Here is a 26,537-nt window from a genome sequence, read left to right on the forward strand (position 1 = left end):
CACGACGCACCGAGCAGAGCGCGCCGAGCACTCCGCAGCGACTCGAGCGCCGCAGCAAGATCCCAGGCCACCGAGGGCCGTGCAGCTACCGAGCGAGCCGACACCATCGGCCAGCTTATCACGCCCATGCCAACTCGCCCATCTCGCCCCCATCGCGACCACCTACCATGAGCCTCTTCTGGCGGCAGTTCGCCGCGCTGTGCAGGAAGAACTGGTGCGCGCGCCGCCGTGGCCCCACTGACTCCAGGCTCATCCTCGCCGCGTACCCCATCACCAACGTCGTGCGCTGCCTGCTCGTGCCGATAGCGTATGCCGTCTTCTTCTCCAAGGCGCAGGTGGGTTGTTTGGAGTGCTGCCGCGCTGACAGCAGCAATTCTTCACCAACCGCGGCACGTATGGCCCCGGACACGTCGCGCAGCTCCAGCGCATCCCGCCCGACCTGCTCGGCCACCGGCTCGTCTGGGTTCCGCCGGCCAACGACCCGGCCTTCACGCTCATGGACACGGTGCTGGCCGGCGCCGGGGTCCACGGGGACGTGGTGCGCGTGCCCTCTGTCGACGGGGTCGCCGAGCACTGCCCCGAGAACTTTAACCAGCTGAGCGACTGCTTCGCGGCCGTCGTCTTCGACTCGGTCGACTATGAGCGCGGGCTGCTCGTGGGTGTGGGGGCTGGCGACGCTGACGGCAGAACTACACGATCCGCGGCGACTTTGGCCTCGCCATGGTCAACGTCGACGACATCTCGCGCGACGACACGATGAGCAGGTACCTCCCCCTCCAGTGGGCGATTGAGAGCGTGCGTGTGAGGCGGGGTCCGACGCTGACGCGCAGGCGTTTATCAACCAGACGACGGGGACGATGCCCGACCCGCCCCTCCAGTGGGGATACACGACCGCGACGAACAAGGACAACACGGAGCGGCAGAGGATGTGTGAGTGTGCTGCACTGCACTGGCCAGCTGACCCCAGCCTACCTCCGTGGCATTCGCGGCCTCCTCGTCCTCGCCTTCTTCCTCGGCTTCCTGCCAATAGTGTACCACCTGCCCGGGAGCATAGCGTACGAGCGCGCCAACTCGCTCACGGCGCACCTGAACGCGCAGGGCTGTCTCACGAGTGCGCGTGTATTGTGAGTTGATGCGGCTGGTACAGCTCATCCCAGCTCGTGGCACCTCAGTGTCTCCGCCGCGTACCTCGCCGCGTGGATCATCATGGCCGCCACGTACCAGACCCAGATCTTCAAGCACACCAACATGGGCCTGTTTATCGTCGTGTTCGTCATCACTGGGCTCAGCCTCGCGAGCTGGACGTTCCTCGTCGCCGTGCCGTTTGGCAAGGCGCCGACGCTGGCCGCCGTGACTGCGACGTTTGGCGCCATTCTCACCGCAATCGTCGGCCAGATCATCGGCTCAAAGGCCGCTACACAGCTCGTCTTTGCCCTCATTTTCCCTCCCACATTCTTCGTCTTCACACTCAAGGGCATGGCGTCGTTCGAGCTCGCCAAGCGTGCCTTGAGCATCACCCGCCGAAGCCCGAGCCGCGACGCCCCTATCCTCGCCCTTTTGATCATAGCGATTGTGGGTTGGCGTGGCCGCAAGCCCGGCTGACAACTCTTCAGGTCGACATTTTCCTCTTCCCTCTCATCGCCGTGTGGCTCGAGCGCAGGATTTACGACTCGCATTCGACGAGGAAGAGTCGGTGGGGAATATTCGGCCGCAAGAAGACCGCAGAGGCAGAACCCCTTCCATCCGACGTCGCTGTGCGCCTCAGCCATATCAGCAAGACGTACGACACGCGGTGGTACAATATTGGCCGCAAGAAGGGCGTCGTGGCCATCGAAGACCTATCGTTTGATGTGCCACGCGGCGGCGTCTTCTGCCTGCTTGGCCGCAACGGCTCGGCAAAGTCGACCACTCTGAACGCTGTGGCCCGCCTTATCAGCCTGTCCTCCGGCACCATCGAGTACGGGGTCGACCAGCACATTGGCGTCGCGTCCCAGAAGGACGTGCTATGGAACGAGCTCACGTGTGTGCAGCACGTGGCGCTGTGGCGCGCAGTAAAGGGCCTCGACAAGGAGCAAGAGGACGACCGCGAGCTGCTGAAGCGGTGTGACCTCGAGGCCAAGACGGCCGCCCTGTCCAAGAACCTCAGTGGCGGGCAGAAACGCAAGCTCCAGCTCGCCTGTGCCATCGCTGGCGGGTCAAACCTCTTACTCCTCGACGAGATATCCTCTGGGCTCGACCCGCTTTCCCGCCGCGCCATATGGAGGCTGATTACAGCCAACAGAGGCCACGCCACAATCATCCTCACCACGCACTTCCTCGACGAGGCAGACCATCTCGGCGACACTGTCGCTATCCTGAGACAACCCGGAAAGCTCCTGGCCATCGACAACCCCGTTGGCCTCAAGACCAAGCTTGGCCGCGGTATCACTGTCGCCGTTGACGACACTGCCGACACAGCTTTCGTCAAGCAGCTCAAAGCGTCGTTCCCTGCTTTCTCGGTCGGATCCGTCAAGGGCAAGCACCTCTTCATGACGGGCTCCAACGATCTCGAACCAGTCATCTCGCTCGTCTCCTCACTCCAAGCTGAGCGGAATCGCGGAGTGGACGTCAAGTACCAAGTCGGCTCGGGGTCCCTCGAAGAAGTGTTCCTTGATCTCAACGCCGGCGACTTTGATCCAGACGCCCAAGTCCTCAGCCCCAAGACAACCCGGCTGTCCAAAACCCAGTCAAAGTCGGGCACACCTGTGGTCGAGAAGGACAGCAAGTTGGGCACTCCTGCCCTCGAGAAAGACGACATTCAGAGCTCATCGACTGAGAAAGACATCGAGGAAGGAAAGCTGGCCACATTGCCTATCGACTCTGGGCACCATACCCAGGCCGTCGCCCTGACGCCGTCGAACCACGGAAACTGGCTGCGCGCAACACTCCGCGGCGCTGGCACAATCTTCCTCAAGCGACTCATGGTGCTCCGACGGTCGTGGCTGCTCACGGTCATCGGCGTGATCCTTGTCATCGGGTTCTCTTGCGTCCCCCTCTTCTTCATGAAGGACAGGGTACAGACGTGCGAAAACGAAGTCGAAGTCGAGATTCTCCAACGCCTTTCCTACCCGCAGAGCCTGTATCCGTATCGATATACCCCTCCCCTGCTCAGTGTCGGCGACGCCGTGCTGGGTAACTGGACCAACTCGTCGCTCCCCTTCGTCAAGCGCGTCGACTCGAACGCCACACTGGTCAGCACCATCACCAACAACATCAAGAACCAGACATTCGGAGGCCTCTCTCTCACTGCTCTCCCCAGCACGAACCAGCTCGTCGCGTTCGAAAGCACGCCGCTGAGAATGAAGGGCCTGTCGGCGCTAAACCTCTTCTCGAACAGCGTGTACCAGCAGCTCCGGCCGGCCGCCAACGCCTTCAGGATCAACCTCAACTTCCAGTGGATCCCGGCACCGAGCTTCGCCAGCACGGCCCAGGTGTTCAAGTGGATCGGATTCTTGTAAGTATTTGTAAGTGGCCCTTCTAACATGCCAGCGGCATCGGCATCGCGTTCTGGCCAGCCTTTGCCGTCGTCTTCCCCACCTCGGAGCGCTCGTCAAACGTCCGCGCAAACCAGTACTCGAACGGCGCCAACCCTGTTGCCCTGTGGCTCGGGCACATCCTTTTCGAGATGCCGTTGATCGTATTCGTCGCGACCATCATTACTATCGTGTTTGCTACGGCGGTCAACCAGTTCAATGCCCTCGGGCTGGTTTGGCTCTGCTTCGTCCTCTACGGCGTGGCGGGGAGCTTGTGGGCCTACCTCTTTGCGCTGTTCCTCAGCTCTCCGCTCGCGAGCTGGGCCATCGTGGCAGGCCTGAACGTTCTCATTATGCTCCTCTACCTGTGAGTGGCGGTCGGTGGCTCAGCTGACCCCCCAGTGCAATGTACCTCCTCATCCTCACATACGACCGAAGTGTGAATGCCACAGACCACATGACCATCTGCCACTTTACGATCGCGCTCATCAATCCTACGCCAAACATCAGTGGGTGCCACGAGACGACAAAGCTGAACACCTAGTGCGCGCCATCCTTGTCTCACTCAACGTCTTTGGCCTCTTGTGTGACGGCCTCGGTGCGCAAACAAGCAAGCCCTACGGCGACATCCTGCAGTTTGGCGGCCCGATCCTCTACCTGATCATGCAGTCGGTGGTGTGCTTCTGCATCCTCGTGTGGGTCGACTCTGGAGCCCCGATCCCCGCCCTGTTCCGCCGCCGATTGAAGGGCGGGACGAGCGAAGGCACACCCGAGGACGTCATTGAAGAGAAGGAGCGCGTTGAACGGAGTCCTAGTGACGCGCTCGTCGTGCGCGCTCTCAGCAAGAAGTTCCACGGCACGCGCAAGCTGGCGGTCGACAATGTGTCGTTTGGTGTGGACAGCGGAGACACCTTTGCGCTCCTCGGCCCGAACGGCGCAGGCAAGACTACTGCTCTGGCGTGTATCCGTGGTGTAGTAAGTTGTGTGGTGATGAGCGGCGTGATCTTGCTCACCTCGCACCAGCTCCTACCTACTCAAGGCGATGTCATGGTCACGCAGCACTCAATCACAAAACAGCGCAACAAGGCGTAAGCACAAATGTCGCGGCCGAACTGACTCGCCCAGACGCGCGGCTCTGGGAGTATGCCCACAAGTCAATGCAATCGACTCGCTGTTGACCGGTATGTTCCGCCGTCGTCCCACCTCGGTGCTCACGCTCCAGTGCGGCAACACTTGTGGCTGTACGGCCGTCTCAAGGGCGTCCCGTCCAAGCCTCTCCGGTCGGACATTGACGCACTGCTCGCCGCTTCCGGTCTCGCACCGAAAGCTGACGAGTTGGCGACGTCGCTGTCGGGCGGAAACCAGCGCAAACTGCTGCTTGCCATCGCCCTGATTGGCGACCCACCCGTGGTCCTGATTGACGAGTTCTCGAGCGGCGTAGATCCGTTCAGCAAGCGCGAGGCGTGGACGACGGTGCGTGCGGCGCGTGGGCCACGGGAACTGGCCGCGATTACTGACCGCCACAGCTGGCCGCCCTGACCCGCGATCGCGCTGTGGTCATGACGACACATTCAATGGAGGAGGTCGATGCACTTGCGTCACGCATCGGCATCCTGGCTTCCAAGATGCTCGGTAAGTCGACGAGTGTCTGCCGCTGCCGGCGGCACTGGTGATTGGTGGTCGGACGTGACCGGGTGCACCGCGTTCGAGCCGGCCCGGACCGGCGATCATTGGACGCCGTCTCCGCGCCGTCTCCGCCGATTGGCATGAGTGCCGCTGACGCCGATGCACAGCTGTCGGAACCCCTGCTGGGCTCAAATCGCGCTACGCAACGTACGAGGTGCACGTCGGGGCCAACCACATCGACTCTACGCTCGCATACTTGCATAGCAACGGCTTTGAGGGCGCCAATCGTAGTGTTGGCACTGCGACGCGTATCTCGGTCCCTGGTGTCAGGGAGGACGAGCTTGGCGAGCTGCTGAATGTTCTGGCAGGCGGACAACTCAAACTGGGCCTATCGGAGATGACGCTGCACGAGTGAGTGGGCCGTGGGGGTCGATGCGATGGCCAAGCGAGGTGGCTCGACTCGACGACGTCCGTCCGCGCATGGGCCGTCCGTTGGGTTGGCCAGTGTGGTGCTCCCCGTTTCCTGAGTGGGGTCTCCAGGGGCGTGTCCAGGGTTAGAACAAGGGGGCCGGCCAGTCCGGGCAGAGAGCGGCCGAGGCGACATGGCGGGTGCTGACAGTTCGCCCCAGAGCATCGACAGAGACAGCCTTTCTGGCGATTGTGCGCGAGCACAACATTCAAGAGGAGGAGGGTGCAAGTGCCACACGGGTGTCTCGTTGGAAGTGGCTCCACCGGGACTAGGAGCTGGCTGCTGCTGCCAATTCAAGTGTTAGCACGGTGAGACGAGTGATCCATGATAACCGATGGTGTGATTTGGTTTTGATGCTGCGTGTTACCCTGCACTGCTTGTTTGTAATTGGGATTAGTATTTGGGATTAGAAAATGCGAGATTGTTGCAGTGCAGGGTAAGCCACACTGGGTGACGTCAATGTAAGCGCTCTTACCCCGCATTGTGATTGAGTCGAAGTCGCGCAGGCTGGGGTAAAGTGCCACTGACGTGTTTGGCCTCGTGACCGGACGGCCTCGGCAATGCGACTCGAGCTGATGCCATCGACTTGCTGCGTCGCAAGGTATCAGGCCCACCCACCTGACCAGACCTGACCAGACAACCTGGCCACCGTACTGCGATCTCACCCCACTCGTCGTGGCCCAACCAATCCAAGCGACACCCCCCTCCCCCCTCCATCCCCACCAAAGTATAAAGCCACCCCCTCCCACCCCCCATCGACTCGTCTCTCCACCACTTCTGATCCTTCAGCAAGTACAACCACCACACAACCACACACTCCCCACCCACAAGCACACTTAACCCCGAGCCTAGCTCTACCAACCCCATCAACTATATCCGCCCAAGATGACTAGGACCGAGGTGAGTCTCCCCCCGGCGCTCCACCCCAGGCTGTTAGCCGGTAGACCAGGGCGGGCGGTCGTCCGACACGACCCCGTCCACGTCGGAGCAATCACACGAGCAACGTCGCTGACGACTATTCCCCACCCATCCATCCACCCACCCACGTCCCCCACGTTCCCCACCACAGCGTAACAACTACCCGGCTGCTGTCCTCAAGGACCGCCACTCGCGCGCCGGCCTCAACAAGTCTGAGATGGAGCGCAAGGGCGGTGCCGGCGTCCACAACTGGGGCAGCTTTGCCGAGGAGGAGAACCTCGAGTACCAGGGCGACATGGATGCGCGCCTCGAGACGGCCATGTTTGAGGACGACGACGTGACCAAGGACGCTGCCGAAGAGACGCAGTCGGCCGACACTGAGGACTCGGCCGAGCTCGCCGAGCTCGGCTCGACCAACGCCCGCCCCATTGCCACTGGCCAGCGCCGCCTCTCGCAGGTCACGGACGAGGAGCGCGAGGCCGCCCTCCGCTACCGCGAGGGTGGCCTCAAGCAGAACGGCGTCGACCTCGCCTCGATCGCCCGTACCTCGTACGGTGTGGCCCAGTCGCCCACCAACAGCTCGGTGCTCTCGACCTCGCCTCTCCGCACCAAGGCTGGATTCTCGGCTGTGAGTGTTATTGGTGACGACGACGACGACGATGAAGCAAGGTAGAGGCCACGCGGCCTGTGCATACCCTCCCTCGTAGTCACGTCGTCACCTGATCGGCGGCCCCGCGTTGCCTTGCCTTCCTGTGCACGGATCGCTGACTCTGGGCCACAGCAGACCAACTAAGCACGGGCTCTGCCGCACCGAAGCAAGGAACAGCGGCCGCTGTGACTGCAACGGCCCGGCTTTGCCCCCCTCCCCCACCCCAATCCATTCATCACTCCATCCAAGCAGTCGCAACTGAAACTCCAACGTAATCGCATCCAAGTGTCATATACTGGTCCCTCTTGACGTGTTAGAGGCCACCCATCCTGCCCCAGAACTGTGTGTCAAGTAGCTGTAGTGTAGTAGCAAGAAGAAATGAAGGAAGAAGCAGTGTGTCGTATGACTTGTGGCGGAGGGGTGGGGGTGGGGAACGACGACGACGACTGACCGAGCGAGGCTAGTGCAATTGAGCTCGTGTTGCCCCACACGGCTGGCTAGTGCTGTCGCGGATGTGGGCGAGCCGCCGACGCCGGCGCCGGCGCCGGAAGCGGCGAGACGTGCGCTACGTTGCAGCCGGTCCACCGGCGCTATAACTGGTGCGCAGATGGCAGCAGCAGGTGGCAGGTGCAGGTTGAAAAATGGCAGCTTGGAGAGGTGGCGGGCAGGCGGCGGCCACCGATGTCGCGGCGAGCAAGCAAGCAGCAAGAGGCCGCCGCGGTCGCGCCGCCAGCCAGCAGGGCCACCGTCGAGGTCGGCCCAAACGGCCTCGCGACTCGGACGCAGGCGCGTGTGCCCGACCCGCCGGCGGGTACCGAGAGAGGCTCGTGACGCCGCGCAGGAGAGCCACGAGAGCCTCGCGACACCCCGCGCGCGGCTCGCTCGCGTGGCCCAGCGGCAGTGTCAGCACCGACACGGGCGCTTGTCGGGCCGCCGGGGTGGTGAGCGAGCGACTGGGCGATGCCACGAGTCGGTCGTACACTCACTGCAGAGGGCGAGCGAGGGCACGCGGCGGCGCCGCCCGCCCCTCTGTCGCCTTCACAGCGGCCAACACTCGAGCCAAGTGCGCTCGCCCCCGCTCCGCGCCTCTGCCCACGCCCAGGCCCACCACGCCTCAGTCGGTCGCCCGTCGCCGCGAGCTCGCTGGCACCGTTGCAGCCCCGACGCGGCCTGGTCGACCTGGTCGACCGCCACGCCGACCACGGGCGGGTGACGCACGCCCGCATTCGAGGCTCCGGTGCCCACTCGCCACACGGGTACGTCGCTATGACGACGATGACGGTGCCGCCTGGCCCCTGGCGGCATGCATCCGCGTTCGGTGGCACTGCTGCTCATGGCGTCTGACTGCTGCTTTGTCCATGGGCTGCCGCGAACGTGGCGATACGGCCACGGCCACGGCGACGCGAGACTGCCGCCGCGGAATGCGGCCTCGCTAGCCTTCGCGTCCCGTGCCCATGCGTGCCACCGCCTCGCTCGTCGCGAGCTTGGCCCGGCGTCGCCAGCCACGTGCAGCGCCACCCACCCAATGCCCAGTAATGCATGTGTGATGCACGGTACAGATGCGATGATAACCATAAACCCAATGACAACACCCCCGCGCCTAGTCCCACTTTGTCTGCCATGTCAGCGAGCTCACAGCCGCCACATACCTCGGGGTGGCTCTTGAACGCCTCGTAGTCGGCGCGGTTGAAGAAGGACACCTCGGTCTCGTTCTCTGCGGCGTCAGCTGGGTCGTGACGTGAAGTTAAACCCACCGAAGCCCGCGTTCGCGAGCGTCTGGTGCGGGTCGCTCAGGATCCAGTCGTCGTGGTCGAGGTTGATGATGAGGTTCTGGGTCTGGCGGGTGAGCACGGCGTGGCCACTGGCGTCGCCGCGAACGCAAACCCACCTTGTGGCCGTGGGCGACCGTGTACTTCTTGAGCGTGTCTGCGGTTCGTCAGCTAGCTGATTTCAAGGACATGAACAGCCAACCCACCAAGTTGCACGCTGCGGTAGTACTTGAACCCGGGCTGGGTCTTGATCGCTGCAGGTGTCAGCCGCTGTGTTCACCTGTGCCAGGCTGCTCCTTTCCACCCTCCCACGCAGCCCGCACATGTGAGGCACCTCGGGCACCTCGACAGCCCCGCGACTCACCCTCGCGGCACAGCTCGGCGAGGTGGCCGACCGTCGTGACGCTCAGGTCGAGCTCCTTGAGGACGAGGTTCTTGGTCGTGCGGAACGGAAAGCTCTTGATCACGCGCACCGTGATAGTGGCCGAGGTGACGGGCCGCGCGTCAGTCGCGAGGGTCTCGTGGTCGCCGGCGCGGGGCGAGGCTGGTGTGGACATTGTCGGGTGGGGTGCGATGGTGTGGTGTTGACAAAGTGCTCGAGGAAGGCGGCCGTGTTGGCCGGTCGTTGCGAGGCCTGGCGGGGAGCGTGCGGAGGGCCGGTGCGCTCAGTACTGCTGTCGGTGAGCGATTGAGTTGTTATTGTTGTGAATGCACAGAGATGATTGTTGATGGTGGCCAAGACGAGGGACGGAAATTTCTGTTTGTCCATGTCCAGGTGCTGATCGAATCTCTTGGCCACCCACCCAGACATCGCGTTCAACTCGGTCAGTGGCGGTTGCTCCGACTCTGCATCCGGGTTCTGATCATTGTTGCTAAGCCCTCGTCATGTGCAGTCAAGCCGCCGCGCCGTCTGAAACACATGCAGAGGTCGTGGTTTACAGCACGAGCAACCCGGCTACCACAACGAGCTGAAACCGCAGCTGCAGCAGCCAGCACCCGTGACATACGTGGCGTGGCGCCCGTTACCAACTCGCACGCGACCACGACCACAACGTCGATACACTTGCTGCTCATCACCCTCCTTGGTCAATGACCCATTGCAGCCAGTGCTCCACCAATGCTGCGTTTCTTAACAGTGGCATTATCACCTCAGCAGCTCTCCTAACGACTAGAGTTCATTAAGTTAGATGGGCGGAGGCCCAGCGCTCTCTGAAATAGTATTCATTGGGCTGCAGCGACTGAGGGGAAGGAGAGGGGGAACGACGAAATAAGAAAACACCACGGGTAACGGGACGGCGACTGAGCCACTTGAGACAAATGCGGAGGGAAAACCAATGGGGGATCGAGGTTGTCCCAAGGGATGCTGGTTGCTGGGTCTCGTCGTATATGCTCTCTCATTTAGGCGGCGGGGGCCTCCTCCTTGGCCTCGTCCTCCTTCTTGACGTCCTCAGCTAAAACAAGTTAGTACTGGACTTGTGGGGGCACTCTTGACTCTACTCACCGTTGTCCTGCATGTCCGAAGTCCAGAGGGTGAGGTTGTCACGGAGGAGCTGCATGATGAGGGTCGAGTCCCTGGGAAGGCGTTAGTGCCAAGAACATTCAACAGAGCAAAGCAGTGCTCACTTGTAGGACTCCTCCGAGAGGGTGTCGAGCTCGGCGATGGCGTCGTCGAAGGCCTGCTTGGCGAGGTGGCAAGCGCGGTCTGGGCTGTTGAGGATCTCGTAGCTACACTTGTTAGTTGTCTGCGGGTTGAGACCACGCCCAAAAAACACGCACTAGAAGACCGAGAAGTTGAGCGCAAGACCAAGGCGGATGGGGTGCGTAGGGGGGAGCTCGGTGACGGCAACGTCCGAAGCGGCCTTGTAGGCCTCAAGGGACTTGTCGGCAGAGTCCTTCCTCTTGTCGCCAGTGGCGAACTCGGCGAGGTAGCGGTGGTAGTCACCCATCATCTTGTGGTAGAAGACCTTCGACTCTCCCGAGGCGGCCGAGGGGATGAGGTGCTTCTCGAGGACGTCGAGGATGTCCTGGCAGATCTTGGCGAGCTCGGCCTCGATCTTCTCCCGGTAGTTCTTGATCATGGAGACCTGGGCCGAGTTGCCCTTCGACTCCTCCTTCTGCTCGATGGAGGAGACGATGCGCCACGAGGCACGGCGAGCACCAATGACGTTCTTGTAGGCGACCGAGAGGAGGTTGCGCTCCTCAACGGTCAGCTCCTTGTCGGACGAGGCGACGGCCTTCATGTTCTCGACCATCTCTGCGAGGACGCGTCAGTCACGCGTGTCTCTCGAGCGAGTAAGACTGATAAACTCACCCTCGTACCGCTCAGCCTGCTCAGCAAGCTTGGCAAGGTAGACAGAGTCTTCACGCGAAACAGTGGACATCTGCGAGGTTGACGAATGGGTGAAAGGCGATGCAAGGGCGTGGAGAGCGAGTTAAAGCAGCATCCAGGCGCAAAGTGAACAAAAGAGTGTCAGCAAACATCCACGAATGGGGGACTGGGGAATGTGTAGGGCGGTGACAGCACACGAGAAGAAAGGAGCCTTGAACGGTTGCTTCCCACGCGTTGTGAGTGTGGGTCAGGTCGAGCTCGCCCCCTTCCCGCTTAGACGGGGGCCAGGTTTGGCCGGGTAGGGGGTGTATGAGTCGGGTTTGGGTAGCAGAGGATGCCTTTCACGCGCATAGCGCGCGACCAACGCGCGTTGACCGTCTGTCGGTGCCATCCTCCAACCGCGCGCCTTGACCCAGGCTTGGACACGTCACGTCGACCCAGGAATCCACTCACGGTGATAAAGAAGACTGTTTTGTTGAATGAAAGAGTGTCGTAGTGTTGCAATTGCAGAAGAGGGCAATGGATGGTAGTTTGACGAGTGATTGGACAACGATAAGAGAAGAATCGCGGTTAGTACTGGCACTTGAATGGGTTGGGGGGCGAACGTTTGGGAGTTGTCGCGCGGGCAGAGTGATGGGGGGTGGGGGGAAGGGGGGAAATGAGTGACAACGGATAGGATGGACGACAAATCCCGCTGCGCGAACCATGCACACAGCCATGCGCACCAAGCGTGCGTAACAGGCCGCGCAAAGGCATGTTGGATGCACGACGGCGCGTGGGATACGGCGTGCTCGACAAGGCGGTGACGCGCCGTGATTCGCCACGGGGTGATTCGCCGTCGACGACCAGCGCTAGGCGCGGTCTTGGGGCGACGTGCCATTGTCGGTGTCGTGCCGCGCGACGTGGATGCGGGTGGTGGGCAGGGAAGGAGTATTGGGGGGGGTGGTTGAGACTCACGAGAGGGCTAGAGGGGTGAAGAGGATGAGAGGAGGGGTGGATGGATGTATAAGTTGTTGAGTGTAGGAATGGAAGGTAAAGGAAGCGGGGCGGGGGGGGGTGTGAGGGGCGGCGGGCGGTGGGTGGGTGGGTGGTGTGGTGTGGTGGTGGGTGGGTGGGTGCGTGTGGGTGTGGGCGCGGTTGGGTGGGTGGGTGGGTGGATGGGTGGTGTCGGTCGTCGAGGGGGGGGGGTGACGGGGCGGAGGCGAAGGGAAGGAGGGGGGAATGAGGGGGCCGTCGAGGGGGGGGAGGTCGGTTCGGTTGGTTGGCTGGCGGGTTGGTTGGACTCGCTGGCGCGCGCGTGCGGGGTGGGGGGTGAACTGCTGCTTTGGCTGGCTGGCCGGCTGGCTGGCTGGCTGGGCTGTAGGTGTGCTGACGCTTGGCTGGGTGGGTAGAGGCGAGGGAGGGGGAGCAGGGCCAGAGAAGCCTGGGACTGGGCGGCGGGAGAGCGAGTGAGGGTAAACGGGGGGGGCGCAAACTGGCACGAGGGAAGGGAGCCAGAGGGCCAGGAGCGCAGGAGCAGCGAGGGATTGTGCGCGCGCTAAAAGGGCCTGCTGGACCTGGCTGGCCGTCTGGCTGCCTGGCTGCCTTGTTGGGCCGGTCACCCTGCCTCTGCCCAGCCAAACAAACCTACCGCCATTGACCTTACACACGACTGGTATTGCATCCAGGGAGGGAGGCTCAACCTGGGCACGCGCGCGCGCCGGGGTAAACAAGAGGTAGTCTACTGGCCGGCCCAGTCAGGCCAAGGGGCGGAGGCTGCGGCTGTGGCTGCGGCTCCGGCAGACTGTCTGAAGGCACAAGACCACACCGGCGTGGTGCCGAACTCTAAGGGGCATGCAGCAGCCAATCCTCAGGGAAACAACCCTGCCTAGAATCCGCCCGCCGGCGGGCGAGAGCAGAGTCTACACGGCTTGCACCTCCCTGACCTTTGGCGTCTTCCCTGTTCGACGTGGCCCAAGTCGACGAGGCATCTCGCCCAAGACAGATCGCAGGATGTCGGCGTTTCACGGCGTTTTTAACCTCTTGCTCTGACGCGATTCTACCTGGACAAGGCCCTGCAACGTCATGCGTCGCAGCAAGGCAGGGAGGACTGCGGCGGGCGGGCGGGCGGGCGGGCGGGCAGCGAACTGGCATGTGGCTGCAGTGTGTGGTGTTTGGGCTGCTCCTGCTACTTGCTCTGACGTCTTTGAGGCGTCCCCATGCATCCCACCTCCCGTCCAGTGTCAGGCCTATTAAAGGCAACAGGCTGCGTGTACCGTATTGAATCGCTACGGGATCTGCGCCTGCCTTTCCCAGTAAGCAAGTCCAGCTGGCCATAGGGGTTGATTGTTTGTGTGCATTTCTGGCACGCTCTGGCCCAAGTTGGCCAGGCCAGTTGGGATTGAATGCTTTGAAACATGGCCGCCGGGCCACGCCTCTGGTCGTTCCAAGTCGCAAGTCGCAGGCGAGCGGGCATGGTGGAGCGATCGAAACTTGGCATTTGATTCCGCGGCCAAGGGACGTGCGTGTGGCAGCTGTCGGAAACAAGGCCTTGCTTGATACGTTACCGCCTGTCAACAACTGCAGATTTGAAACAAACGTCGTCGGCCGTTGCGGTGAATGGAAAGGCAGCAAGCAGCAGATCCTTGCGGACATCGAGTGAGGAGGCGGGAGTTGCGTGTGGGAGAGGAGGATGGGCAAGAAAGGAAGTGTGTTAGGCACGCGTAATCCCATGGGCGCCTTCCTGCCCCGCCGCTGACTAGGCGTGCATTTTGCTGACTCGGGTTCTGGGCCCATCAAGACCCTTTGATGTGACGAGTATGCCTTTGTCGTTTGTTGCGGGCGGGCGGGCGGGCGGGCGGACGGGCTACAGTGACGAGGCGCGGGCGCTACAGGGGGTAATCGCCCTCCTCCCTCCTCCGCAGTGTGCGGGGCGCAGGCGCAGCCTGGCCGCGACGCACAGAGCAAAGCAGAGCAAGGGCGGCGGCAAAGAGTTGGAATCCCTCGTTGACGTCGTTGGGATCAAGCTGCAAGTTCCTGACAGTGGTCAATTTACAAGTCGTCGGTATCCGCATTTATCACAACGGCGGTGCCGCCACCTTCATGTATCGACTCGGACAGAGTGCTTTACATAGGTCGAGTCGGGCGGCGACGGTCGGCGGTCGGCTTTGGCTCGGCCTGCGCCTCCTCCTTCCGCCGCCGCCGCTGCCGCTTGCATGGTACGCAGGAACGATTCGCGCGTCCACTTTACGTGGCCTCCAACTTCTTTCCCATCAATACTGCCGTTGCCAGCAATATCTGTTGCCTCCACCTTCCTTCCCCTCCCCTTCCCTGGCTGGCTGGCTGGCCGGATCACTCAAGTTTAACTCTGCCCATCACACATTTAATCATTCCACCATTCACCTACGGCGGCTGCAACCCCACATACACCTCTCTCCCTCTTGCACTCGCCATCTCGTCTCCTCTGTGCACTGCGGCCACCACTACACCCCGCCTGCGTCATCCATCACAGCTCCAATCCCCCTCGGGCTTCGGTGATCTATAACGTTCGATTCCCTATCGGCCGGTACTCTTCGGCTTGGCACTCAACATTACTGGAGAGCACACCACTTGCTGCCCTCCTTCCCCTTCCCTCTCTTGACAACCTCCCACACGTCAACGGTCATTCATCTTTCACGCGTTTGCAATCAGCGTTGATCTCATCGTTTGCACACCATGGCCTCCAACATGGTGCCCCAGGTGAGCCCCCGCTCCACCCCCATCACACCCGATGGATAATCGACTAGATTTCTAACCACAATTCTCTGCAGGAGGAGCTTCCTGTCCTCGAATCGGTCATCAACATTCGAAACCGTCTTACAGCTCTGAAAAAGGTGCGCACGTCTTCGATTAGCCCCACCATGTCCCGAGACTGACCCCTCTTATCAGGACACGACCAAGTTCATCCGTGCCCAAGATGTCATGTCCATCTACAACCAGATTGTCAAGCAAGGTGGGTCGAGCTGACTGTTGCGATCTTTGTTGACACCTGTCAGTTGCCAAGCTCAACTCTATCCGTGATGAGCATTCTCAACCGGCTCTTAACTCGAACTCGAGCAACTCGCCCGCTCCTTTCCACCCGGAGCCCAACCGTGTCGACACCATCATCGCCGACGTCTTCTCCCTGGTCAGCCTCTTCTTCCTTGCCGTCGGCAAGACCCGAGAGTCACCAGCGGTGTACTGTCAGATTGCCAGCATGCGTGTGAGTTTCATTAGGCCCTACGAGCGCTGTGGAGGTTGGCCGAAAGGCCGGAGCCGCGAGCGGCTCGCAGCGGGCGGCATCTGCCCGCAGCTGTCCTGCAACACCAGCTGACATATCAGCAAATCCTTAACCACATGAACGAATCTGGGGTATACACCGAAGCCTACCTGCAGGGATTCAAGGAGCGCCTCAACCAGCTCAAGAAGATTATCGAAAACGACCGCCAGGACGGACGACACAATGAGCAGGTGCTCAAGTACATGTCGTACAAGCTTCAGGGAACTGGTGAGTAAACAGGTCGACGATGAACACAAAGTCCCCGCTCACACCCGTCAGAGGCCATCGTGGACAAGTTGATCGACTCTCTGTCCGTCTTGTCTGTCGAGCTTGTCCCTATCCACAACAGACTGGTGCTGCTTCGTAAGCAGCTTATGGCGCTTGCCACCGAGCCCAAGGTCAACAAGGCCGAGTTCAAGCCCATTGTTGAGGAGCTGCGCAAGATTGATTCGTAAGTGACTTGACTGCCAAAGACACGCGGCCGTGCTAACGACACACCAGGAAGCGTGTTGATGGCCAGTTCTTGGGCCCCGGAGGCTCCTCTGTACCAGAGGGCCAGGCTCTCCTGAGTGGTCTGCTCGACTCATGTTTCGAAATTGTGCAGGATGTCAAGGCCCGCGAGGCTGAGGTGGATGTCACTCCACCTCTCAAGCCCATCTGGGAGCGTCTCACCCAGATCAAGCAGCAGCTGGAGCAACTCAGTAAGTCTGACCGTCGATCGTCTTGAGTCATTCTGACAACACAGCCTTGACGCACCGATGGACTCTGCGAGAGACCGACCTGTACAAGTGGGTCGCCGTGTTGAAGACATGTGGTGTGTGTGCTGACTTCCCCAGCTACTCTGTGGCTCTGCGCGAAATCGACTCTATGCGAGTGGACGGCAAGTTTGTTGACGCCGCCGGCAACAAGGCGGAGGGACAATACGTGGGTCTCTTCAATGAAGAGAGAACATCATGACTGACGAGGGTTCAGGTCCTGCTCTACCTGCTGCGTCGTTGTTACGGCCTCATCTTCCGCCTCATGTCTGAATCGGAGCCCATCTCGGAGGAGCTGATGCCTGTCGTAAGTTGACACGAGAGCTACTTGTCGAGTGTGTCCTGACAACTGCTAGGCCAACAAGCTGTCGACCATCAAGAAGTGTCTGAACGAGGTGCTCAAGTACGGCGGACCATACAGCCCTCGGGATCTCTACCCCTACCACCTGGCGCTGCATCAGATCGATCAGCTGCGCAAGGACGGCAAGTTCCTTGCCGACGACGGTAGCATCCCCGAGGGCCAAGCAATCCTCAATGCTCAACTGTCAGAGGCACACGAGTTGCTCGAGATGCTCAAGGAGAGCATGTCTGACGACGACGATGACGACGAATAAGTCAATCTCTTGCCTCGGAAACGAAAGGCTTTTGACGATGGAGGATGGGAGTGGTATCATGTGCCGCGGGCGTTCTGGCTACGGGCTCGAAGAGGATCATTACAATAGGCGTTGTACAACAATGGCGTCATGCAACAACTCAACCACAAGAGTGGTGTGGACTTTTGACTGTTGCCGCAGACGAGACAGCGGCATACAATGGACGTCATACTGGGTGAGTGGGAATCGGCATTGTCGCCACCGGGTCGAGTATTTGATTCCGCCGGACCCGGTAACTGTCACAACACACTCACCTCTCAAGCCACCGACTGACTTGTCTGGTCTGGCTCACTCGGTCGCTCGGCGCTCACTTCATTCTCCTCCTCACACAACACCGACTTTTGGATTTGGACATCCTTCTTGCGTTGAATCCTCGTACCATCCACCCCTTCGGCAGCTCGCTATCCCACAGCCATGAGCCGCACCAACCGCAGGGACGCAGAGAATCAAAACCTGTGCGACCTCGACGACAATGAGCTCGACGAAATCCTGTCGGATGACGATGACGACGAGGACGTCAAGCCCGACGGCAAGAAGCTGGATGCGGCTACAGTCTTGAAGGGGCAGCTCAGCGAGCCACGCTTCAAGACGGTCAACCTTAGACAGCTCTACGGTGAGTGTGAAACCCAGCTCCTGACATCTATCACTCACATTCCCAAGAGCTTATCGAGTTTGGACAGGTTCAGCTGAGCCCCGAGTACCAACGAGACGTTGTCTGGTCACAGACCAAGATGGTCGGACTCATCCAGTCTCTCTTTTTTGTAAGTCGTAGGACTTGGGGTTAGATCTGACACTGCAGAACTACTACGTCCCACCGGTCATCTTCGCCATTCAAGACAACGAAGATGGAGAGGAGATCCGCGTCTGCATCGACGGAAAGCAGCGATGCACGTCGATCCTCCAGTTTATGAAGGGCCAGATTCCTTTCAAGGGAGCCAACGGCGAAAAGTTCTGGTACGCGAAGTATGGCACGGGCCAGAAAGGTGGCCAGCTTCTCCCAGCTGGGTTGAAGCGCAAGTTCGACAACATCGCTCTCCAGGTTGTCGAGTACGACAATATCGACTCGGACAAGCAGCGCGACATTTTCCGTGAGTGACACGCAGTCGCAGGGGCTAACGCTTTCAGAGCGAGTGCAACTCGGAATGGCTCTGAGTGCGCCGGAGAAGTTGCAGGCTCTCGGAGGCCCCTGGAGTGCGTGGATCACAGAGCTTCAGAAGAAATACGTCACGACAGAAGGCGCCCTGGCATCGCATCTCCCGAACTTCGACGTGAGCCGAGGGAAACCGTTCCAAAACGTCTGTGCCTTTGTCATGCTTGCGTTCGAGAACAAGTCTGGACTCCATCCTACAGCTGGAACTGAACACAACTTCCTCCTACGAATGGATGAGCCCGAGCGAGGCTTCAAAAAGAAGGTGGAGATGGCGCTTGGCATGTTCAACGAGATTGCAGTTGAACACTACGAGACGGCATTCGGCGACACGGACAAGCGAGTGGCACCAGTCGGTAAGTCTTTCTTTACCCACTTTAGCTGACGTGACAGAATTCCAGTTCATCGCCTATGTCATCTTCACCAAGATGTACACGCTGTCTCTGAAGCGTATTGCTCGCGAAATCTCGAAGATGCGTGCGTTTGTCCGCAGCCAGCATGTCGACATCCGAGCCAACACCAAGGTCTACAACACCTTTTGGGAGTATGTGGACAGCATCCCCTTGACCAAGATGCCAGGGGAGGCCTCCGCATACGAGGAGTGGGAGACGGAAGCCGATTCGGCGCGCGAGGAGCGCAGGAGGAAGAAGCGCCGTCGTGAGGAGGAAGAGGATGAAACATACAACGACATGGGTCCCAGCAGAGATCGGCCGTTGGTCGTAGCCGGCAGTCTTCGATCAAGACAACAGGTTGAGGACAGGAAGCCAAACCTGCCTCCGGTCGAGCCCATTCGAGTTCCGCGACCACCACCAGTGTCGATGGACGCGCCTGTCCAATCATCATACGCTACCAACGGCTCGAGGAACGGACAGGTAAGCGCACACCTCGGCTTGGCCTGACGTGAAGTAGCATGATCCGAACAGTGCCGCATACGCCGAGCACCAGTCGCGCTTGTATCAGCAGCAGCACCAGCGCCAGCAATTCGCTCGCCGGTGATATCGCTCGCCTTTATCCGCATCCATGTCCATAGCTGTAGTGTTAGCCCACATGCACAGCGAGTGTGTATAGTCGAGCAACGCGTGTCTCTCTCGTGCATTATCGGGTTTGTGCCACTTGGCTGTCGGCCAGGCACGGTTCATTCGGGTCTCCAAAATTCGGGCCGCCGCTTGACGTTTTCTTGCATCTCGACCATCCACCATGTCGAGCGAACAACCGCCGTCCACTCCGCAAAGTGGATCAGCACCAGCAACCGGTGCGCCAGCGACATCATCATCAGCAGCGGCGACCCCTACCACGCCTGCAGCGGCCGCTGAAGCGGCCGCTTCGACAGCCAAGGCCGGCGCCAGCGCTGGCACTGGCGCACACGCCAACAGCACCGCCGGACTTCCTCCAAAGGCGCCGGCGCAGCCCTTGCATGGGTTCCGCGCGGCCCTAGAGCACACGGGTATCCCGCGCTCCGTGCTGCTGTGGAAGCCCAAGCTCCCGTCGCGCAACTGGTCCATCTTTTTCGGAGTCATCGGCACCCTCTCGTACCTGTACTACGATGACCGCAAGAAGGCAAAGCAGATCAGGCAAGAGTACATTGACAAGGTGTCGTACCTCGCGCAGCAGGCCACGTCGGGCAGCCTCGACATCCCGCGCAAGGTCAAGGTGTACGGCGCCCGCTTCCCCGAGGACGACGACACGGACCGCTCGCTGCGCTACTTCCGCAAATACGTCAAGGTGGGTGGCGGCGTGTGGGATGTTCACTGATTTCAGCCGTACCTCGTCGCCGCGGCCGTCGACTACGAGCAGGTGCATGCCCCGCTGTACGGCTCGATCGCGCGCATTGTCCGCGCCAAGACGGTGCGCGACCGGCGCGTCGCGCTCGGCATCGAGGAGGCCGACGCCACGCTGAGCCTCCCCGGTGTGCTCTCGCCGGAGACGGTCCGCCAGCGCGAGCTCGAGGGCGGTACCATCCTCATCGGCCGCCCCTCGCTCAAGGAGTACCTCGCCGGCCTGCACCTCGCGTACAACAACGGCGTCAACGAGTGGGTGTGGGAGAAAGAGATTGACCGCGCGATCAAGAACGACGGTGTGTTTGACGAGCCCGTCACGGCCGCCCCCGACGCACCTGCCGAGCCCGAGCCTGAGGCCGCACCCCTCACGCCCGCCACGCCAAACTACACCAACCTTTCCTTCCTCTCCCGCCCGCCCCCCACCCCCGCAGTCCCCGCGGCGGCGCCCGCACCGGCCGTCATCCCCGAGGCGTGGCACGCCGCGCCCGACCAGCTGCCCCCGCAGCCGCCCATCCTCCTCGTCCCGTTCCACAACCACCTCGGCTTCAAGCAGATCCCCTTCATGATCTACGACTGGTTCACTGAGCGCAAGCGCGTCCAGGCCGGTGCCGAGGCCGCCTACGCGCTGCTCACCAACGAGATCAGGCCGTTTGTCGCCCCCGGCGAGGGCCCCACCCCCGACACCGACTTTGACACAAAGGCCGAGTCGTACTACAAGAACCGGTACGAGGGCCTCCCCGAGCGCACCGAGCAGGCCCGCAAGGACTACTACAAGGACCTCGCGCCCCGCCTCGAGTCGGCCCGCCAGTTTGCCCGCGGCGAGCGCGGCCTGACCGACGAGGAGAAGAAGAGCGACAAGCCCATCGTGACCGAGGATGCGCTGCGCGAGGAGCGGAGGAAGAAGGAGCTGAGGTGGCTCGGCGCCATTGAGGGCTTTGAGATTGTCCGCCCAGAGGCACCCGTCGCCTGGGACCCCAAGTGGAACGGCTGGCTGCGTGTGTTTGACACCTCGAAGAAGGACTAGGACGGTGGCGAGTAGTAGCATTCTCTCACATCAGATCACGCACCATGCACCATTCTTGCACCGCGAGCCGAGTAGAGCCGAGCCGAGCCTGAACAAACGACTGCATTCCCTATGGTTGGAGGCCTACATGTCACATGCTTTGGTGCTGAACCGACTGGAACTCGGTTCCTGCCTACTGCAACGCGATGCTAGGTTCGGCAACAGGAAGCAGCATCCTGGGTTGTCAGGCTAAATAGTGGGAGCACGAGCATCGCGCCCCTGTTGCAGAGCTAGCTCAAGAAGAGTCGGGTGCCTCGAGGTCAAGAAAGGCGTCCTACGAGTTGTGGTACATCGGCCACTGAGGAGCACCTTGGCGCGACGGGAACTCGGGTGCAGGCGGGCCCCAGGTGGGCCCGTTGGGGTCTGTCGACGGCCAGACGTTGGGAGAGGGGTAGCCACGCTGCTGAGCGGCTAGCGGAGCCTGCGCCCAGGCTCCAGGGGGGTGTGGTGAAAGGCCGGGAGGGTGTGGGGAAATGCCAGGAGGGTGTGGTGACAGACCAGGAGGGGGCGGCGCGCCCCAAGTCGAAGCTGGAAGCGGCTGCTGCTGCTGCTGCTGGCTGAAGTGTTGCGGCTGTCGTGGTGTTTGTGGCAGATGCTGATCTGTCCCCCAGATGGCAGAGATCGGACGCCCTTGCAGAGGCGGTCCAGGATGAGGCGGTCCGGTGCGTTGGACGCCCTTCTGCGATTCCTCGCGGCTCATGGTCCAGATGCTTCCTGCGCCAGAAATGTCGCCTCCGAATAGCATCGGAGCGGGCTTGCTTGGTGCTGCTCGGACAGAAGGATGCGGTTGCTTTCCACCCAACGACAGGTTCTGTAACAACTCGTGGGCCGTCTGTCCGGATTGAGGTCCACTGGGAAAAGTCTCGTGGACGACAGGCGTGCTTGGATGATCAGCTCGGCTCGGGTCTTTCAGTACGTACCTTCTGCCCCAAACAATAACCTCATCATCATCGTCATACCCTTGCTGGTCATCACCACCAACGCTGCTGCTCCCTTCAGTCAGAGTCGCGCGCATGGCGAGCTCGACAGGGTCGTCTTCAGTTTCAGTGGAGACAGAGACCGAGATGCTGTCATCCGGGAGGGCAGCTGGTTCTTGACCAGTACCCGTGTTGAGCAGCGTTGCGCCAGCCTGCCTGTCAGTATCCAGTTACTCGTCAAAGATCTCACCTCCGTCTGCATGAGCAGCTTGACGTCCACCAAGAGATCACCGATGCGCATAAGCTGCTCCTCGTTCGGGTGGACCCCATGTCTAGGGGCATCATCGACCTCGTCACACTGATCCGCAAACTCAGCGCCGCCGTTGACGGAGCGGCCTCGGCGAAGCGGCAGGAAGCCTTTCATGTCAATATCCTCTTCCAGGGGCTGGTCGAGGCCGGGGAGTTGAGCCAGGGGGAATAAGCGTGCAAGGGCAATCATGAGGCGCTTGTAGTCGTGCCAGAATGTGGCGAGGGCTGCGCTGAGGTCTGGGTTGTGGCTCCAAGACTCTCGCGCAATGTATTTGAGGTTGGCTTTGATCCAGCGGGAAACAATGCGCAGCGCAGGGAGGATGCGACGTACGACCGCCGTGATGTTCTGTGCCAGCGCCATCATACCATCGGCGTCCGTGTCGGACGCAGGATCGTCGTCTTCAGCAATCGCCGAGTCGTCGGCCGTGCCTCGAGAGTGCAAGAGGTCTTCGATTTCGTCCGCCGCCACTGTCACAAGCGCAGTAAACATTGTGAAGAGGAAACCGAGCGAGAGCTCCTCCACTGCCTGTCGCCTTTCCGCCAGTTTCGGGCCTTCTGCGGGGGCGCCCCGCGTTGGTGCAGACGGACCAAGCCGGGCGTGCCAGTGCGACCCGATGACCATGGCCGTGGTCTTTACGATTGCTTCGGAAAGCACCTTGCGAGCGCGCAAGAGGTGGGTGAACTGTTCTAACAGCGACGCGTTGAATGCAGCCAAGTGGCTCGTGCTAGCGAGTCAGCGTTGTCCACGAACTCCACTCACCCAGCCTTGAGGAAGACGATCGACAGGGCAATAAGGAGATCCTTCTTAAACGCGTCTCCGTCGTCGCGTGTCTCGTCCGCGCGACCTTCGTCCGCATCGGCGTGGCGGCTTGCGCGCCAGCGGTCAAAGACCTTCTTGAAGACACGCTCGAGGTTTTGCTCGCCGCTCGGGAACGGCTGCTGGACCGCCAGTGCGCGGAAGTAGTGGTATGCGCAGTGAAAGTTGTCCCCCAGATATCCATCGATGACGGCGAGTTGATTAAACGCGATACCTAGGAGTTCAGCTACCGCCGCCAGGCCTCGTACTCACCATTGTCCGGCTGCAGGCCGCGCGCGACCTCGTAGTAGGTAGTGGCGTTGCTAAACTTGTCGGCCGCGTCCGCCCCGCGGCTGGCATCGTGGCCCTCGCGCGCCTCGCGACGAGCGCGCTCGCTGTACTGCTCCTTGTATCGCTCGAGGTCACCTAGGCAAATGAGGCCCTTGTACACGATGCCGAGCTTCTTCTCGGCCTCCTCGCGGCTGAGCGGCGGAGCCAGGCCCGGGCTGTTCTCGTCGGCAGCGGGCGGAATCGGCAGGCCGACCAAGGCGAGACGGTCCTGCGTCCTATCCTGCAGGCGGTAGAATGCGACGACGCGCACAATCAAGCTGCGGTAGAAGGTGTCTTCTGCGACCAGTGCCGAGCGAAACCTCGCGAGCGTGCGCCGCAGATCCGCTACGGGGTCGGCGCCGTGCTTCGAGCCGCCGTTACCGCGCCTCTGCCCCGGAGGGGGGAGAACCGTCTCGATACGCGCCGTGATGTCGCGATACGCCGCGATGATGGAGTACGTCGTGTTGAGCCACAGCAGGTCGATTGACTGGGCATGGGGGCTCTGCGGATGTTGGAACAGGACGGCGAGATAGGCGTTGCGCGCTCTGCGGCGTCGGCGTCAGCAACTCGCGCCTCTCTCCTCGGAGCACACCAGTGCCAACTCACCGCTGTCGCAGGCTCTCTGCCTCTCGGGACCACGGCGGCGACGTCTTGAGCGCGGACTTGAGCTCGGCGGCGGCCTCTTGCGCGTTCCTGATAACAAAGTCAGCAGGCTATCGCACGCAGCGCGGGCTCGGCCCGACGCACTGGAAGAGGTCGGTAGCGCTGAGCTGTACGCTGCCCTCGTCGTCGTCGGCCGCCGCATCGCCGTCGTGTGGCCGGGCCAAGTGATCGGTGCTCTCAGACGACGCAACCCCCCGTGTTGTCGAGCGCGCGCCGCGCCCACGGCGCCGCGAGTGTCCCGACGGCCCGGGCATGAATCCAACGTCGTGTTGGCGGGCGTGCGCTAGGCTGGCCGGTGGGAGGGGTGCTGAAAGCGTGTATGTGATGTGTGCGGGGGGACGACGCTGGTTGAATGACCGAGTGACGACTCGCAATGACGAACACGGATTGTGCAGGCAGCCAGGCGGAGCGTCGCCCCACGGCATCACACCGCCGCTGGTGTCGCCGCACCCAGGGTGGCTGTTTTTACAATCTCTAGTCTTCAGTCACTCCGATGCTCTTCCACTTGCAACGACACACCCTCTGCTCTTCAAATGCATGCAATGATACTACTGGCCACGTCCAAACCACCCGCCCAGCCAGCCCTTCTGCTGCTGCTGGGGCTGCTGCTTGGGTGCCTGCGCAGCCTCAGAGGGCTGAGGCGTCGCCTCGCGGGTGCGCTCACGCGCCACGGCCGCCGGCCGTGCAACTGGCGCATGGACAACCTCTGGCGTTGCGATCGCAGCCTGTGCCTGGACGGGGGCAGCCTTGGGCAAACCCTTTCCGGCAGCGTCGAGGAGATCCTCCATCGGCAGGTCAATGTAGTTGAACGCCGTGTCAAAGAAGACGGGCTTGGTGACGGTCTGCGCAAACAGAGCACGCTTGGCGGCGAGATCGAGCGCCTGGACACGCTTGTCAAGGCTGTCGACGTCATCTTGGGAGATCTTCACAACCTCCTCCTGTAGAGGAACGTCCGAGTTGAACAGCGCCTCGCGAGCCTGGGTGACGTTCTCACCCGCCAACGACAGGAGCTGGACGGCCGAGGCGTACGAGGGCGTGGGGTGGACGGTGTGGAGGCGGGCAAGGTAGTACTCCTTGGTGGCGTGGAAGTATGACGAGACGCCTTCGGCCGCGCGGCGGACACCGTCCTTCTCCTCCACAATGGCGAGGTTACGGAGCTGGTTGAGACTCTGAAGCACCGTGTCGTACAGCTTGACAATGGCCGCGAGCGACTTGATCGCCTCCTCGACCTTTGCTCGGCCACCGGGAACGGCGAACACGGTGGGGTCCGCGGTCAGCGAAGGCTGAGCAGCAGACAGCGTGTCGACAAGGAGGAGGTCGCGGCGAATGCGGTTCGACAGGAGCAGGAAGACAATGTACTGGTGGGCGAGCGACAGCGACTCGGCCGTGCGTGTCGAGCGGAGCGACGCCGACGCCGAGTTGTCGTGGTCCTCGAGCAAGTGGCGGGCGACGCCCTCGGCGTCACCAAGCACACCAAGCACACGGTCCCAGCCCTTCATTCCGCGGCCCTTTCCGCTGTCCGACTTGCCCTTGAGCTTGCCGAGGGCCTCCTGGACGCGAATCATAGCCTGGACAATCTCGGCGTTGCGGAGCTCGACCTTGTCGCCGGCAAACTCGACTGCGTCGAGGGTACGGCGGCCGGCCTCGATCTCCGCAGCGCCGACCTCGGCGCGGAGGCCGTCGACGAGCTTGCCGAGGCCCGGCAGCGCCTCCTCCATGAGCTCGGCGTCAACGTCGGCGACGACACCGTCAATGTCGTGCGACTCGGCACGGCCGAGCTTGTACGCGCTGAAGCGGATGAGCGGGTCGTACAGGTCGATAAACTCTGCGGCGAGCGCCTGGTCGTACGAGTCCTTGGCGGCGTCGGCCAGCGTGTTGAGCAGGCGGCGGCGCGCGGCCAGGTCGGCGAGCACGTCGGCGTACTGTACGCGCTCAAAGTTGAGCTCTGCGCGCACCGACAGGTGGTAGATTGTGATCTCGGCCAGCGTGCGCTGCGACAGGCGCGCGGGCGTGCCAGCGGCCAGGTGCTGCGCGGCGGCGTAGAGCGACGTGGAGAACTTGAGCGCGCGGCGGAGCCACGAGATCTGCTCCTTGCGCGCCGAGGGCGGCGCGTTCGGCTTGCCGATCAGCGCCTTGAACTCGTGCGAGTGCGCGAGCGCGCGCTCGGCCGAGAAGAGGATGAGCTGGAGGTGACTGTCGGTCAGCTCTGCCCAACACGGCCGACCCACCGAACATCCGTGACCGACTCGGGCGTGAGCGGCGCCGGCTTCTTGTACACCTTGCCCTTGCCCGACGTGAGGCCGGTGACCTGGCGCAGGCGGTGGAGCTTGTTCGAGCAGTGATGGCTGGGGTTAGCTGCAGCGCCGTAGGGGTAGCCTTACCGGTATCGCTCGTGGTCGCCATTGCGGAGGCCGTAGACGCCGCGCTCGCGGCTGAGGAGGGTGAGGACTGCGCAGGGGTTAGCGGGGCGCGCGGGGGGCGTGGCAGCACCGACGTACCCTTGAAGGAGAGGTCCTGCGCGGGCTGCGACGGTTGCGACATGGTTGCTGGAGAGTAGAAGGGTGCCCACACGAGCGAT

General features: G+C 61.7%; 9 protein-coding genes across 9 annotated transcripts; 5 read left to right on the plus strand and 4 right to left on the minus strand.

Moving 5' to 3' along the window:
* Positions 1 to 167: 167 nt before the first annotated feature.
* Q8F55_003646 (uncharacterized protein) lies at positions 168 to 5,879 on the plus strand (the record flags this gene model as incomplete). Its single annotated transcript, XM_069352176.1, has 16 exons — positions 168 to 335; positions 419 to 655; positions 688 to 795; positions 831 to 930; positions 968 to 1,124; positions 1,173 to 1,572; positions 1,614 to 3,493; positions 3,529 to 3,879; positions 3,915 to 4,021; positions 4,057 to 4,487; positions 4,536 to 4,600; positions 4,638 to 4,693; positions 4,735 to 4,985; positions 5,039 to 5,144; positions 5,306 to 5,549; positions 5,768 to 5,879. 16 exons carry the CDS (start codon positions 168 to 170, stop codon positions 5,877 to 5,879), a joined length of 4,773 nt encoding a protein of 1,590 aa, XP_069209594.1.
* A 613-nt stretch (positions 5,880 to 6,492) lies between these two features.
* Positions 6,493 to 7,318, plus strand: Q8F55_003647 (uncharacterized protein; the record flags this gene model as incomplete). The annotated part of the gene is made up of 3 exons (XM_069352177.1): positions 6,493 to 6,507; positions 6,677 to 7,153; positions 7,307 to 7,318. The coding sequence occupies 3 exons, from the start codon at positions 6,493 to 6,495 to the stop codon at positions 7,316 to 7,318; spliced, it is 504 nt and encodes a 167-aa protein (XP_069209595.1).
* A 1,456-nt stretch (positions 7,319 to 8,774) lies between these two features.
* Positions 8,775 to 9,500, minus strand: Q8F55_003648 (uncharacterized protein; the record flags this gene model as incomplete). Its single annotated transcript, XM_069352178.1, has 6 exons — positions 8,775 to 8,789; positions 8,824 to 8,888; positions 8,929 to 9,010; positions 9,063 to 9,100; positions 9,150 to 9,197; positions 9,308 to 9,500. The coding sequence occupies 6 exons, from the start codon at positions 9,498 to 9,500 to the stop codon at positions 8,775 to 8,777; spliced, it is 441 nt and encodes a 146-aa protein (XP_069209596.1).
* Positions 9,501 to 10,341: 841 nt separating this feature from the next.
* Q8F55_003649 (uncharacterized protein) lies at positions 10,342 to 11,324 on the minus strand (the record flags this gene model as incomplete). Its single annotated transcript, XM_069352179.1, has 5 exons — positions 10,342 to 10,394; positions 10,445 to 10,515; positions 10,567 to 10,668; positions 10,720 to 11,197; positions 11,255 to 11,324. The coding sequence occupies 5 exons, from the start codon at positions 11,322 to 11,324 to the stop codon at positions 10,342 to 10,344; spliced, it is 774 nt and encodes a 257-aa protein (XP_069209597.1).
* Positions 11,325 to 14,965: 3,641 nt separating this feature from the next.
* Q8F55_003650 (uncharacterized protein) lies at positions 14,966 to 16,917 on the plus strand (the record flags this gene model as incomplete). The annotated part of the gene is made up of 11 exons (XM_069352180.1): positions 14,966 to 14,989; positions 15,061 to 15,123; positions 15,179 to 15,242; positions 15,286 to 15,491; positions 15,611 to 15,776; positions 15,828 to 15,999; positions 16,050 to 16,249; positions 16,294 to 16,336; positions 16,385 to 16,472; positions 16,521 to 16,610; positions 16,660 to 16,917. 11 exons carry the CDS (start codon positions 14,966 to 14,968, stop codon positions 16,915 to 16,917), a joined length of 1,374 nt encoding a protein of 457 aa, XP_069209598.1.
* Positions 16,918 to 17,370: 453 nt separating this feature from the next.
* Positions 17,371 to 19,099, plus strand: Q8F55_003651 (uncharacterized protein; the record flags this gene model as incomplete). The annotated part of the gene is made up of 6 exons (XM_069352181.1): positions 17,371 to 17,569; positions 17,617 to 17,717; positions 17,756 to 18,044; positions 18,082 to 18,459; positions 18,497 to 18,975; positions 19,013 to 19,099. 6 exons carry the CDS (start codon positions 17,371 to 17,373, stop codon positions 19,097 to 19,099), a joined length of 1,533 nt encoding a protein of 510 aa, XP_069209599.1.
* Positions 19,100 to 19,300: 201 nt separating this feature from the next.
* Positions 19,301 to 20,905, plus strand: TIM54 (mitochondrial import inner membrane translocase subunit tim54; the record flags this gene model as incomplete). Its single annotated transcript, XM_069352182.1, has 2 exons — positions 19,301 to 19,825; positions 19,862 to 20,905. 2 exons carry the CDS (start codon positions 19,301 to 19,303, stop codon positions 20,903 to 20,905), a joined length of 1,569 nt encoding a protein of 522 aa, XP_069209600.1.
* Positions 20,906 to 21,218: 313 nt separating this feature from the next.
* Q8F55_003653 (uncharacterized protein) lies at positions 21,219 to 24,213 on the minus strand (the record flags this gene model as incomplete). Its single annotated transcript, XM_069352183.1, has 7 exons — positions 21,219 to 21,825; positions 21,865 to 22,073; positions 22,112 to 22,895; positions 22,931 to 23,201; positions 23,240 to 23,841; positions 23,903 to 23,989; positions 24,044 to 24,213. 7 exons carry the CDS (start codon positions 24,211 to 24,213, stop codon positions 21,219 to 21,221), a joined length of 2,730 nt encoding a protein of 909 aa, XP_069209601.1.
* A 294-nt stretch (positions 24,214 to 24,507) lies between these two features.
* SRP68 (signal recognition particle subunit srp68) lies at positions 24,508 to 26,500 on the minus strand (the record flags this gene model as incomplete). The annotated part of the gene is made up of 4 exons (XM_069352184.1): positions 24,508 to 26,152; positions 26,188 to 26,304; positions 26,341 to 26,407; positions 26,458 to 26,500. 4 exons carry the CDS (start codon positions 26,498 to 26,500, stop codon positions 24,508 to 24,510), a joined length of 1,872 nt encoding a protein of 623 aa, XP_069209602.1.
* Between the last annotated feature and the right edge of the window lie 37 nt (positions 26,501 to 26,537).

This window comes from Vanrija albida, assembly GCF_041260175.1.
Source record: "Vanrija albida strain AlHP1 chromosome Unknown contig_3, whole genome shotgun sequence".
Classification (NCBI taxonomy): Eukaryota; Fungi; Basidiomycota; class Tremellomycetes; order Trichosporonales; family Trichosporonaceae; genus Vanrija; species Vanrija albida.